Source organism: Typopeltis vanoorti, chromosome 4, assembly GCF_054136105.1.
Source record: "Typopeltis vanoorti isolate ZY-2024b chromosome 4, IOZ_Tvanoo_1.0, whole genome shotgun sequence".
Classification (NCBI taxonomy): Eukaryota; Metazoa; Arthropoda; class Arachnida; order Uropygi; family Thelyphonidae; genus Typopeltis; species Typopeltis vanoorti.
Window position 1 is genome coordinate 101,994,937 of NC_143552.1, and position 14,931 is coordinate 102,009,867.

The window sequence follows — 14,931 nt, forward strand, 5'->3', positions numbered from 1 at the left end:
TGCCCCAAATTTGGGAAGTGTGCATCCTAAGAACATCAGCTCAATAGCCAAGACAACCCAATTTAGCCGGTGCACCTTTAGGGCTCTTGGACCAACGCCAGTTGCCTTCTTCATTGTTAGTGCTTGCGTGCACATATCACAGTTTTATGTCCCAGAAGATGGCAGTGGTAACATTGCTGAAATATTGGAATGTATTGATTAAAGTTTTTTTAATTAATATTTTAGTATATGTTATAATTTCCTGAAAAATTTAAAGTCATGTATAACCAACTTAACTAAAGTTTATCTATGAGCATTTTGAATGGAAATCTATAGAACAAATAAAACTTTCAACTATTTAGGCACAATTTTTTTGGGAAGATAGGAAATTAAATATGGAATAGACAGTAGAATTAGGAAGCTGGTATCATGAATAAATTTATGTGGTAAAAAGAAATTAGTGAAAACATGAAAGTAACTGTATAAAAAACAGTGTTCAAACTAGTTTTAACTTATGGATTTGAGAATTGGAATAGAAATAAAACAGTTGATCAAATTAGAGACTGTAGATATGAGAGTTTTGAGAAAAATTAGTGGAATTGAACAGATGGCATGAAATTCCTTCCTAATAGCTTCATTTGTAATATTTTTACTATAATAATTTTAATATAAAGCTGTTAGGAAGGAATTTGCCATTGTTAGTATTCAGGAATGTGTTAGCAAAGCAAATCTCAGGTGGTATTGTCACTTAAAAATGGAAGAGGAAAAACTGTCAAAAAGGTATTTGATGTGAGATTTGCAGAAAAAAGAACCTGAGAAGGATATCAAGATCTAAGTGCATCAATCCAGAAAGATTACTTAGGACTGAAATATAAGACTTAAAACTGAAATATAAGATCTAAGAATATTGAGTTCTGACAGATTACAGACAAATTGAAGAAACAATTTCCTAGCTATTGTACACACAGATGTGAGACCCTTTGACACTTCTGCTCATGTCAAAAGAAGGAGGATCCATTTCAATATTAGGTAATCAATGTGTTTTGTGGGACGAGTGTTTATTATTGTACGTCAGAAAATTAGCTTTTCTTTTATGAAAATTCTAGTTCTTAAAGTGGTAACTATTTTGCTTGTACAGCAGTTAGAACATTTATTTATAAAGCACGTGACCTTGCGTGTTGGTGGCCAATTCATGCATCCTTTGTATCTTTCTCCCCTTCAGCATGAATTGATTATTCTTGGCACAAAGCCAAGGTCAGTTCTATGAAGTGTGGGTATACAATAGTTAATAATACCATAAACTTTTATCATGTAGTACCATTGTGGTATTTTGTACCCACATCCTTAAGGATACATATTATCAATTCAGTAATGATGAATCCACTACAGTTGTTCTTTAATGATGTTGAACAATATTGCTAACAAATTTAGTGCGAAAAATCATCAAAAAAGACTGGTGAAAATACTGGAAACCTTCAATTCTCGATGGAGAATGTAAACAAGAAAAATATTTTACCACAGTTAACATCACTGAAAATTTATAGACATTTACAGATGATAAAATATGGAAATAGATTAAGGAAAATATGCAAGGTGGTGTTGGTGGGAAGTGAGTTGAATAAATTTATTTGAAATTAGAGTGAAATTAGCAAAAACATGAAACTAAGTATAAAAGAGTCTGCAAATTAGTTTTAACTTTTAGATCAGTAACATTCACAGTAACATTACTTACAATTGATTAGGGTAGTTGTAGCAGGGCAGAAATTCTTGTAGTTGATGTAGAAGTGGCATTGCATAATAGTCTCACGTCAAAATCCACTGAGCTCTTCCATATGACCCATTTTACTAATGATGTTTGTCTACAAAGATTGCAAGACTATGTTCCTCCTTTTATACCTTCATGAGCCATATCCACTACTACAAAGGGGGTGTCAGGATATTTTTGATTAGATAGTGTATCATCATCCTGAGTGTCATAAATTCCAACTTTATAATTTAGCATATATCTTTATCTAATTGGAATATCCATATAATTAGTTGCTTTTCATGTCAATATGGCATGCTTAGTCAATAACTGGTGGAAAAACAGCCACATGCTTAACTGGGATCCCATCTGACATTGTGTGAAATTTTTATAATTCTGTAATCACTATAGCCACTGGTTAGGAAGGTGTTGTGTATATGATTGAGTTCAGTTGAAAGAGGTTCCACTGGAACAGAGATTATAAGCTCTATTGGTTAGTTTTAATGATGCCATATTGTTGAGAGGAGTGGTGGTGGTGGGAAAGTTTATCTGTCTGTGCAAGTGGGCTATATACAGTGAAGAAAAGGTTACCATTCAGAATGCATGTTACTAAGATAGCTAAAAAGGGTAAACTATTATTATTTTCTTTTTCCATCTTAAACTGTATTCTTGTATGTAGACTATTGAGGTGATTGAGGAAGGTTTCTAATGTGTCTGGGGCATGAGCCAAATCCTGAGTCTAAGGCTTGTTTTTTAAAAATTTTTCATATAAAAATTGGCAAGAGGGGGGTGAAAGGGGGGAAACTCATAGCAGATCCCTCTATCTGATTGTAAATTTTGTTCTTCCAAGAAAAATAATCAGAATTAATGGCAAAGGAAAAGAGATATAAGATATCTGAAGAAAAAACATTATTTAAGAGTGTTAAGGTGTCGTTTACGGGAATGTTGGTAAACAGCGAGGTGATGTCAAAGCTTACTAATATACATCTAATATGTATCTGTATTATTTAAAGTTAGATTCTTAATCAAGGTTTTGAAATGGGTAGAGTTATTTTTAATCGACTTTCTTAATCGAAGACAATCAAATGTGAAGAATACAGAACAATGCAGAATACAGAGTCGGATAGCAAAAGTTATGTTATATATCATCCTAGAAAGAAATAAACATAAAATAAAAATGGAAATTAATGAAACACAATCTTTGAATCATAATGAAAATAAAGGAACTAAAGCTCTTCAACATTAGAACTATTATAGAAAGATATCTGGAGAAGCAGAAAGAAGTCTACTTATGTTTTATTGACTACACACAAAGGCCTTTGACAATATACAGCATGAACAACTAATCAAATGCATCAGAAATTTAGGAGTAGATGGTAAAGATACCAGATTACTGATAAATCTATATTGGGAGCAAACTGACCCAATAAAAATATCAGGAGAAATCTCAGAGGAATTCTCAGTAAAGAAGGGTGTCAGACAAGGCTGCATTCTTTCTTCTATATTGTTTAACCTCTTTACTGAAAATATCTTCCAGCAATTAGAAGAATTTAAAGGAGGCAGGAATATAAACAACTTAAGATATGCAGATGATACAGTATTGCTAGCTATTTGAAGATCTTCAAAACCTACTAGAAGAGATGCTAAAGCTAAGTGAAAAATATGGAACTTAATTTCAACTTCAAAAAAACCAAAACCATGCTAGAGAAATTAATAAGAGAAAAAGGGAAAATACACGATATAAATATTAAGATCAGAGGAAATACTTTAGATCAAGTAGAAGATAGGAATATGTTGCAAAATTTTTAGAATCAGCATAGGCTATGAAGTATTCACTTAACCTTGATAAGTATAGTTGCTGCATTAATTTACCAGAGGTTTGGAAAATAGTCATTTTAACACGACTGCTAACCTGACATCTCTGAATAAACTCTAAAAAAATACACTTCTTATCTAAAATAAGCTAAGACTCATTGTGAGAGACCCAAAGTATCAACACAGTATAAGCTTCACCAGTACAGCCACTCTGGTCTTGCTGACCACGCATTGGATACCTGCCATAGAATACGGTGGAAGAAAGCCACAATAGTACACTGTAGTAAATACAAACAAATAGAGGGGACAGCCATGGGTTCTCCACTCTTCCCACCCTTGGCCAACTTTTATATGGAGACTTTTGAAGAGAAAGCCTTAAACTCTGCCCCACAAAAACCAACCATTTGGCTTCGCTATGTTGATGATATGTTCGCTATTTGGCCACATGGCTCCAATGCACTCATCTCCTTCCTAACACATATAAACAACCAACACCTCAGAATCAAATTCACCCTGGCAGAATAAAAAAACAACTGCCTTCCTTTCTTAGACATACTAGTCACCCGCCAGCCTGATGGAACCTTGGTTTTCTCAGTCTATAGAAAACCCACCCATACAGGCAGATACATTCACCAACAATCCCACCACCCCTCCTCGCAACAATATGGAGTCATTAAGACACTACACAACAGGGCTAAACTTATCTGTTCCAATGACAATGCCCTAACCACAGAATTAAACCACATTCTCAACACTTTCTCAGCCAATGGCTCCCCCCCCCCCCCCCCAAATCCAAAAAATATTGAAACCAGTAACCACAACCCCCCTCACAACAAGGATTAGTCTAAATCCATCACCATATACTGTATCCGAGGCACCTTGGAAAAAATTGCAAAAATCCTAAATAAACATGACCTAACTTCTTGTTACAGACCATATAAAAAATTAGCACCCCTTATTCACTCTACTAAAGACCAGTCTCCCCCCCCCCCCCCCAAGACCTACCTGGTGTATACCAGGTCCCTTGCAGCTGTAAGCTGTCCTACTTTGGCCAAACAGGTAGGACAGTGAATATCAGAATTTCAGAACACAAGGACTACATCCGGTTTCACCAGTACAGCCACTCTGGTCTTGCTGACCATGCACCGGATGCTGTGGAAGAAAGCCACGATAGTACACCGTAGTAAATACAATAAATTTAGTTTAATCCTTTATCCAAGTGTGAGCAAACAAAGTTTGCGCCTGAAAGTATCTTCAGGACTGGGTTAAGGTGGTACACACCAGGGCAACTCGTTGCAAAGGTGGAGCAAGCTACCAACATTCCTATCCTAGTATCTCCTATAATGCAAAACACATCTCCTTGCGGATATGTCTATTGTTATGCATTAAGGGAAGGGCCACTACCCAGACCGGTTTCGACCTTTATTGAGGTCTCTTCAGTGGGAGCCAGGCCCAAGTCGAGATATCAGGCAGAAGCATTAGCAGGTCATCTCCACCTATAGGAATTGCCAATTGGTGTGCCACCCTTTTTTAATAAATTACTCTGGATTTAAAGAAATCTGAAGATACTTTCAGGCGCAAACTTTGTTTGCTCACACTTGGATAAAGGATTAAACTAAATTTATTATACTCTAACCAAGTGGAAAATAAACTTTCAACATCTTTCTCTAAATCCAGAGTAATTTATTAAAAAAGGGTGGCACACCAATTGGCAATTCCTATAGGTGGAGATGACCTGCTAATGCTTCTGCCTGATATCTCGACTTGGGCCTGGCTCCCACTGAAGAGACCTCAATAAAGGTCGAAACCGGTCTGGGTAGTGGCCCTTCCCTTAATGCATAACAATAGACATATCCGCAAGGAGATGTGTTTTGCATTATAGGAGATACTAGGATAGGAATGTTGGTAGCTTGCTCCACCTTTGCAACGAGTTGCCCTGGTGTGTACCACCTTAACCCAGTCCTGAAGATACTTTCAGGCGCAAACTTTGTTTGCTCACACTTGGATAAAGGATTAAACTAAATTTATTATACTCTAACCAAGTGGAAAATAAACTTTCAACATCTTTCTCTAAATCCAGAGTAATTTATTAAAAAAGGGTGGCACACCAATTGGCAATTCCTATAGGTGGAGATGACCTGCTAATGCTTCTGCCTGATATCTCGACTTGGGCCTGGCTCCCACTGAAGAGACCTCAATAAAGGTCGAAACCGGTCTGGGTAGTGGCCCTTCCCTTAATGCATAACAATAGACATATCCGCAAGGAGATGTGTTTTGCATTATAGGAGATACTAGGATAGGAATGTTGGTAGCTTGCTCCACCTTTGCAACGAGTTGCCCTGGTGTGTACCACCTTAACCCAGTCCTGAAGATACTTTCAGGCGCAAACTTTGTTTGCTCACACTTGGATAAAGGATTAAACTAAATTTATTATACTCTAACCAAGTGGAAAATAAACTTTCAGTAAATACAAGTATGAAAGGATTTTTATGGAATCAGATTCAGCCCTGAGAAACAATCCGAACCTCAACCAATTTGGCTGCATGAGACTACCTCAAATTTGGGAAACCTGCATCAGAAGACCTTCAGCCCAGTCACCCAAGAATACCAACATTGCCCGCTAGAGGGAACCATCCGGACTTTAGTAGAAATTATAGCTTCCTGCTTCTTCCTCATTTACTGTTTGTTGTGCCTGCGTGCACCTGTCTTGTACTTAAGTTTCTTGAAAATGGCAACGTGACGTACATTGCCGAAATCTTGAAGTATATTAAATTTTATTTTAATGTATATCTTAGTGACGTTGTAATTTCCTTAAAATACTTAGTTAAAACAATATAAGTATATTTTTAAAGATGCTGATTTGAACTCCATCCAAATATTTGCAACTTAATAATTTTTTGTTTTGCCCAGTGGCCATACTGGGAAGTACAACTACGAAATAATTTTGATTGCCATATCATTAAATATGTGACATGGTATAGAATATTGAAATACTTTTTCACATACATATGGATCAAATAAGCAAGCAGGCTTGTTATGGTCATATATGAGCTTTCAGAAAGCAGGAAAAGAAAATGCTGCTGCATTTTCTTTTCCTGCTTTCACACCGACAGTTTCATGATTTATTTTTAATTGATGAGATAGACATTTCATATCTTAGATGGGAATGCCAGATAATGTTAACAGAAGCCAGTCTGAATTATTTTTTTGAAATCATGAGAAGCCATTAGTTTATAAACTTTCTAGCAACATTTTTTGAAATAAACGAAATATCTAGTTTCTCTATCCATCATAAGTTGTGTATTATGCTGTTAAATTGTTTGTTTTTTAGTTTATCTAGTTTAACTCTTTCTTTTTTTTCAGGGTAATTTATATTTGTATGGTGGTACTTTGCATAATGGGAGTGTTGTAAATGAACTTTGGATTTTTGATACTGCATCTTATATGTGGCTGAATTTTGAACAAAATGGTAGCAATCAGGAGTGCCTTACAGAACTGTGTAGTCCTTTAGTAGTTGCAGGACATACAGCTACTATTGTAGGAAATCAAATGATTGTTTTTTTTGGCCATAATCCTGTATATGGGTATCTTAATACAGTGCAGCAGTATGATTTAGGTAGGTGTTTTTGTTTATTCTTTTTAAGTTTTGTAATTCTTTCAAAATGTGTATTATTTTTTACGATGCATTTTTAATATGATATAACAATATTAATATTGAAATTGTTATCTGTATTATAATTTTTTTAATACTACTTTATAAGTAGATTAAAGATTGCAGCATCCTATCTCAGCAATCCCTTCTTTCTCTTATAGGATGCAAATATCCCAGCCATGGTACCTCAGAACTGTGCAGGCAACATTGCATGAGGCAGCAATAGCATTGTGATGGGGAAGCAGGCTGATAGTAAGTTTAGGCAAACCATGATTTCAGTAGGTGCCTCTACAGCCAGTGCAAATCCCTTATAAAAATAATAGAGAAGATACAAATACTCAAGGAAGTGGTAACAGTTAGATCCAAACAGGAAACAGACCGTAAGAAGCCATTTTAATAAAACAGACTGAATGTCCACTTGCAACTTAAAAAAAAAACGGGCATTTATCCCTAGGTGCACTCATTCAGTAACTATCCACTTCAACATTTACAGTGAGTCTTTACCTGTAGGGATTGAAAATTGGCAAAAACTCTGTGGCATTAAAAAGAACTTTTTACATCATTAAATTATCTAATATTATCTGCATTTTAGTTTCAATAGGAAAAATTGACTGTAGAAGAGTGATTGAATCCCCATTGACATCGTACATTATCACAGTACAGAGCATTATGTAGGTAAATTTTGGTTAACATTATTCACATGCAGTACTTCCTTTTGTGTGTGTTAATAATGTTAACCAAAATTTACCTACATAATGCTCTGTAATTTGATAATGTACGATGTCAATGGGAATTCAATCACCCTTCTACAGTCAAATTTTCCCATTGAAACTAAAATGCAGATAATATTAGATAACTTAATGATGTAAAAGGTTCTTTTTAATGCCACATATAGTGCTCATGGAATACTATGTTTGATTTTTGTTGCAAACACAACTTTTGGAATGTGTTTTTCCATATATAAAAGCAAGCACTGCATTACATATGGAGTATTGACTGAAGATTTTTTTTTTATTTTGCTGTATGGATTGTTTCTGATTTCCTGCAGCAAAGAATACTTCCATGATTTTGAATTATTCAAACAGTTTTTGTTTTAAGTGGGTTGGCTTACAAGATCCAATTCCTAAGAACATATTTCCTACTTTTATTTGCTTCTGTAAATAACTTGAATCAATTTTTGTTGGATTTTATAGCAGCCAAACCTGATTCACTATATGGCAGAAATTTCATATTTAGCATAATAAAATGCAATGGCAAAGTCTTCAAGTCTATTTGCAGGATCCACCTGATAATTGAGTGAAGATTAAAGATTTGTATCACAGAAAAGGAGAAGAAAAGAACAGAAAAGGGGAAAAAGAAGAGAGAGAGAAGGATTAAAATTAATATAAAAATAAAATGGTATCGCAACATAGTACATAAGCTCATTCTTTGCTATGCTGTTCCTCAATGTGGAAAGAAATATAAGTTTAAAAAACAGAGGAAGGTCTAGACACAGAAAGCTTAAGGAAATTAAAAGAACTGGGAGATGCCTTTGCATGAAAAACCTTTAGTAATGAAGGCGCTTCATGCAAAGGTCTTAATGTAAAATCCATAAACAATGAAGAAAATTATATAAAAAATAATAAATTTAGTTTAATCCTTTATCCAAGTTGTGCAAACAAAGTTTGCACCTGAAAGTATCTTCAGGACTGGAGTAAAGTGGTACAACACCGAGCAACTCCTTGCCAAGGTGGAGCAAGCTACCAACACTCCTATCTCAGTATCTCCCATAATGCAAAACACATCTCCTTGCGGATATGTATAATGTTATGCATTAAGGGAAGGGCCACTACCAGGCTAGTTTCGACCTTTATTGAGGTCTCTTCAGTGGGAGGCAGGCCCAAGTGGAGATACCAAAGCAGAAGCATTAGCAAAGTCACCTCCTCCTATAGGGGCTGCCAAATGGTATGCCACCTTTTTATTAAATTACTCTGGATTTAGAGAAAGATGTTGAAAGTTTGTTTTTCACTTGGTCAGACTATAATAAATTTAGTTTAATCCTTTATCCAAGTGTGTGCAAACAAAGTTTGCACCCGAAAGTATCTTCAGGACCGGGGTAAAGTGGTATGACACTGGGCAACTCCTTGCAAAGGTGGAGCAAACTACCAACACTCCTATCTCAGTTTGGCAGCTCCTATAGGAGGAGATGACCTTGCTAATGCTTCTGCCTTGGTATCTCCACTTGGGCCTGGCTCCCACTGAAGAGACCTCAATAAAGGTTGAAACTAGTATGGGTAGTGGCTCTTCCCTTAATGCATAACATTATACATATCCACAAGGAGATGTGTTTTGCATTATGGAAGATACTGAGATAGGAGTGTTGGTATCTTGCTCCACCTTTGCAAGGAGTTGTCCGGTGTTGTACCACTTTACCACAGTCCTGAAGATACTTTCAGGCACAAACTTTGTTTGCACACCCTTGGATAAAGGATTAAACTAAATTTATTATAGTCTGACCAAGTGAAAAACAAACTTTCAAAATTATATAAAATCAGAGACAATGAATAAAATGCAAAGTTTTACTGGTTAAGATGATTGCAGACCTTATAAGTTCTTAATTGTAGCATTGACAGCTTATCAAAATTTCAGTTTTTAAATACTTTTTTTCTTGTGTGCATCTAATCATATTTCTCTTAAAGGTCTACAACATAGATGCTCTTTATATTATAATGATTTCTAGATGGTTTGCTTTAAGATAAACAATTTGCAAAATTTCATTTCAGCATTTCACCTCTGCAGCAAACCCTTCCTTTTTATTATGTTTACATTTTACGCATGCATACAGATTTTGTCTGGAATATTTGTTAGAGAAATCCTGCTGCTATTGTCTCATTTCCTTTTACCAGATAAGTACAATGGGGTGGGGGGGCTATATTCTTCTATAAATTTTATTTCTGACTGAGTTTCAGAATGTAGTCACTATAAAATTGTTTCTTTATATTTAAGAATTTTAAATGGAATATTGTCTGCACCAGCCCTTTTTTTTATTCCTTACATATCAGGTTTTTCATAGCTTTTTCTATCTCAGTTTTAAAGTGCATAGTTAGAATGCAATCCTTCTGAATATTTTCCCCGGAGAGATTATCTACAGTGGTAAATATCTAAATTTTTAATGTCTAAAATCTCTAAAGTTTGGTTCTTTTTTTTTTCAATCTTGTTCATTTTTTATTGAATGCTTTTTTTTGTATTTCAGTCTATACTTGTCCTCTAAAAGCAGCTCTTTTAATTCTTTTTAAAATTTTCATACTTTTCTTTTCTGTATGATTTGCATTTTATCATGCTTGAAACCAAATGATGATTACTTCCTGTTTCAAATCTCCTGTACACCCTTGTGTCCTGAACCAGCATAATGACATCACTATCAACAGTAACTTAGTCAGTGAGAACTTTTCTTGTTTCCTTCATCTTCTCTCCATACGAATTTGTTCACATCTTTATATTGGAAGATAGTATTAGTAATGACTAATTCATGTCCAGTACAGAAACCTAGCAGGTAATTTCCATTGCTATTATTATCTTTGCTCTTTTCTCCAAATTTTTGCAAAAGATTTCTATATGCATGGTAATTATTTCCTATGTGGAGACCTCCACATAGCCTTCAAAGGAATGCAGAGAACTGACCAGGGCTTCTGACCTAATGTCCAATCCTCACCTTCTCATGGTGAACCCTGTTAGGTATCCACCTGGATACTGAACTGAGGAGGATGGGCTGGCAATTTGGGATTTAGCCGACCAAATTGTATTCTTATTGGCTTAAACCAAAATTTCAAATGATAGTATATGACAGAATTTCATGCCGACTAGAGCGTTGCCCGGTTAAACAAGGCCCTGTTGTTTTTGCCAGGGAACCAGGGCAAACAGAGAAAAGTCAGCTACTGGAACAAATCCTAAAACTTACCCCAACTCAACATCACCAGAGTTAAAGATCGGTACTATCAACATAAGAAGCCTGAATGGCAAAGAAATGGAGCTAGCTGAGGAATTGGATGAGTACCAGATCGATATAATAGGGGTGACTGAAACAAAAAAGACAAAATCTGGTGAGATCTTTCTGAGCAATAAATACACTATGTTATATTCAGGCAATGACAATCAAGGAAAAGAAGGAGTAGCCATAGTATTCAACACTAAATACGAGGCTAATCTTCTTGAATGGCAGGCAGTCTCAAGTAGAGTGATGTGGGCAAATATGAGAATGGGGAACTGGACATTTGAGACTTATTTGTGCATATGGTCCCAACATGTTCTACTAAGGTAGAAGTGGAGGAATTTTTTGAGGCTTTGGAGAAAGTAACTCACACAATGAAAAAAGAAAAGTTGGTCTTTGTTGGGGATCTAAATAGCAGAGTAGGAAATGATTGTCGGACATACGAAAATATTGTGGGAAAATTTGGAGAAAAGAGCAAAGCTAATAATAATGGCAAATACCTGTTGGATTTCTGCTCAGGACATGGACTGGTTATTACTAACACCATGTTCCAACATAAAAATGTGCACAAATTCACATGGAGAGAAGAGACTAGGAATAAGAAAAGTCTCATTGACTGTGTTATTGTTGTTAGTAATATTTTCCCACTGGTGCAGGACACCAGAGTGTACAGAGGATTTGAAATTGGAGGTGATCACCATTTACTCTTGAGCAGGATAAAATTGAATTTCATATTGAAAAGAAGAACATGCAAGAAAGTTTTAAAGAGAATAAAAGTTGAGCAACTCTCAGATGTGAAGTGTAGACTTAAATACACAAATATTATTCAAGAAAAAATGAAAAAGTTTGAGAGCAGGAACCAAACTTTGGAGATTCAGTGGCAAGCTCTGAAGAAAACACTGATTGATTCAGTCAGAGAGGCATGTGGTGAGGTTGTGTGCAAGGATAGAAAAATCAGAACTCCATGGTGGACACAAGAGTGAAGAAAAAGAAGAATTAGCATATCAAAAATTCCTGGCAAATAAATCAGCTTGTGCTCTTAGAGAATACAGAGACAAATGTAAGAAAGCTAAACACTGTGTAAAACTAGCTAAACAAAAGTCATGGGAGGACTTTGGCAAGAATATAGAAAATAAATATCAAGAAGGTGGCAAAATATTCTGGAGGTTGTTGAAGAAGCTTAGGAATGGAGGAAAGAGTGCTGTAAAAAGAGTTAGAGATGATAAAGGTGACATGAAAACAGGAGAAAAAGATATCCTTGAAGTATGGAGTAATTACTTTGAAAAACTGCTAAATGAAACAAGCAGTGATGACTGCACAGTGGTAAAAAACACTGACCAGACATACAGTCAGGAAACCATATCCATACTTGAAGTAGAAAAAGCCATCAAAAGCTGAAATGTGGAAAGGTAGCAGAAGTAGATGATATTCGACCAGAAATGCTCAAGTATGGAGGTATAAAAGTAATTACTCCTCTGTTCAGAAGGCCTGGACAGAGGAATTCATCTCTCTGTCCAGGCCTTCTGAACTATACAGTGTCTGCACTGCATAGTTCAGAAGGCCTGGACAGAGGGATGAATTCCAGATGATTGGAGTAGAGCTCTCATAATACCCATATATAAAAAGGGAAATAAAACTGAATGTGAGAATTACAGAGGAATTTCATTACTGAGCATTCCTGGTAAGATATATGCAAGTATACTTGAGAAATGATTGAGAAGGATTGTGGAAGAGAAGCTTGGTGAAGAACAAGCTGGATTCAGGCCAAATAGAAACTGCCAGGATCAGATTTTCACTTTACAACAGATAGTTGAGAAATCATGGGAATATAACAAAGATCTATATTTAAGTTTTTGTAGATCTGGAAAAAGCATATGACAAGGTGCCAAGAGAGAAGCTATTCCAAACACCACAGTTATATGGTGTTAATGGGGCATTATATCAAGCAATACTTAGTCCTTATTTGAGTTGTAAGTCAGCAGTTAGAATTGAAAGAAGTACAGGAAGATGGTTTAATGTTAAATCTGGTGTCAAACAAGAATGTACATTATCCCCTCTGTTATTCATTATCTGTATGGATCACATTATGAAGGAAAGTGCTATTAAACATGATATCAAAATCAGAAATGTTGATCTCAGTTCTTTACTTTATGCAAATGATGTTATACTTCTAAATAAATCCACTACAAGCCTGCAAGATTCCCTGAATAAATTGAATAACTGTTGTAATAGATATGGTATGAAGATCAGTATTAAAAAGACAAAAACAATGAAAATAGGCGGAAACATTGAAAATATCAACTTCATTGTGAATGGAGAACTTATAGAAAGTAAAACATTTCAGCTACTTAGGCACGATGTTTAGTGAAGATGGCAAGTTAAATATAGAAATAGACCATAGAATAAACAAAGCTGGTATGGTTGGAAGTCAATAAATTTATATGGAATAGTGTTTAAATCAATTTTAACTTATGGATCTGAGAGCTAGGTTAGAAGTAAAACACTTGACCAAAGACTAGAGACTGCAGATATGAGAGTCCTGAGAAAGATTCGGGGCATGAACACATGGCAGAAATAACAATATCATATTAAAAATGAGGATATTAGGAAGGAACTTGATATTATCGGCATCCAGGAATGCATTAGCATAGCTAATCTCAGGTGTTATGGTGACTTAAATGGAATGGGAGAGAAAGGATTAGCAAAACAAGTGTTTTCTGCCAGGTTGGCACAAAAAAGACCCAGAGGAAGACCAAGATATAGGTGAATTGATACAGTAAAAAGTGCCGTAGAAGACAGAAATATAAGACCTGATAACATTGGAGTCTTGACATTTAATCGACTGATTTGGAGGAAAATTGTAGATAGGAAGTTAGTAATGATGTAAATTTTTCATATAGTACTATCATATCCTGTACATCCCTTGAGGGTATATATATCAGGAATTTGATATAATATCAAACACATAACTAGTTTGATATTATATCAAATTATCCTACTGGGTCTGTTTCTTGCCATTTTTGGCATCAAACACTTGTTTGCTAATCTTTCCTCACCAATTCTATTTAACTGGCCATACCACCTTAGATTAGCTCTGATCACACATTCTTGAATGCTAACAATATCAAGTTCCTTTTTAATATCTTCATTTTTAATGTGATTCTGTCATTGACTCTTTTCTCAGAATATTCTTATCTATGATCTCTAGTCTTTGATCAAGTGCTTTATTTCTAACCCAACTCAGCTACATAACTTAAAACTGGTTTGAACACTGTCTTGTATGCTGCTGCTTTGGTGTTTCGGCTAATTTCTCTTTTATTCCATATAAATTTATTTGGCTGGGTACTTATCATACCAGTTTTGCTTTTTCTTTTGTCTGTTTCTGGATTTAACTTGGAACCTTCACTAAAAACTTTGCCTAAATAGTGAAATAAATCTTCATTCAGAATGCAGTTGATGCATTTCAATGTTTCTATTTTTATAGTTTTGTTCTATTTATTGCTGATATTCATGCCAAATTTGCTACAGCTGTTATTCATTTTAGTGAGAGAATCCTGGAGACTTGCACTATATGTGTTTAAGAGAACAACAACATCATCTGCAAAAAGTTTAATATCTCCAAGTCTAATATCAAGCCTAATACCACTTTCTTTCATTTTGTGATCCATGTAGATGAAGAATAAGTGTGGAGATAATGTGCATTCTTGTCTTACCCTTGATTTACATGAAACCATTTATCTTCTTTTAAAGATGGTTTTTAACCTCAAACCATCT

General features: G+C 35.3%; 1 protein-coding gene across 2 annotated transcripts in view; it reads left to right on the forward strand.

Annotated features, from left to right (window-relative positions):
• The window catches only part of LOC150107557 (attractin-like protein 1), a 355,255-nt gene that overhangs the window by 82,935 nt on the left and 257,389 nt on the right, over positions 1–14,931 (forward strand). For both annotated transcript variants that reach the window (XR_016548201.1, XM_090391383.1), the window contains exon 7: positions 6,902–7,154. Coding sequence is in view for 1 of the 2 variants with exons in the window: in XM_090391383.1 (XP_090247509.1) it covers positions 6,902–7,154 (253 nt within the window). In the remaining variant the exon portion in view is untranslated. The remainder of the gene's footprint in view (positions 1–6,901; positions 7,155–14,931) is intronic.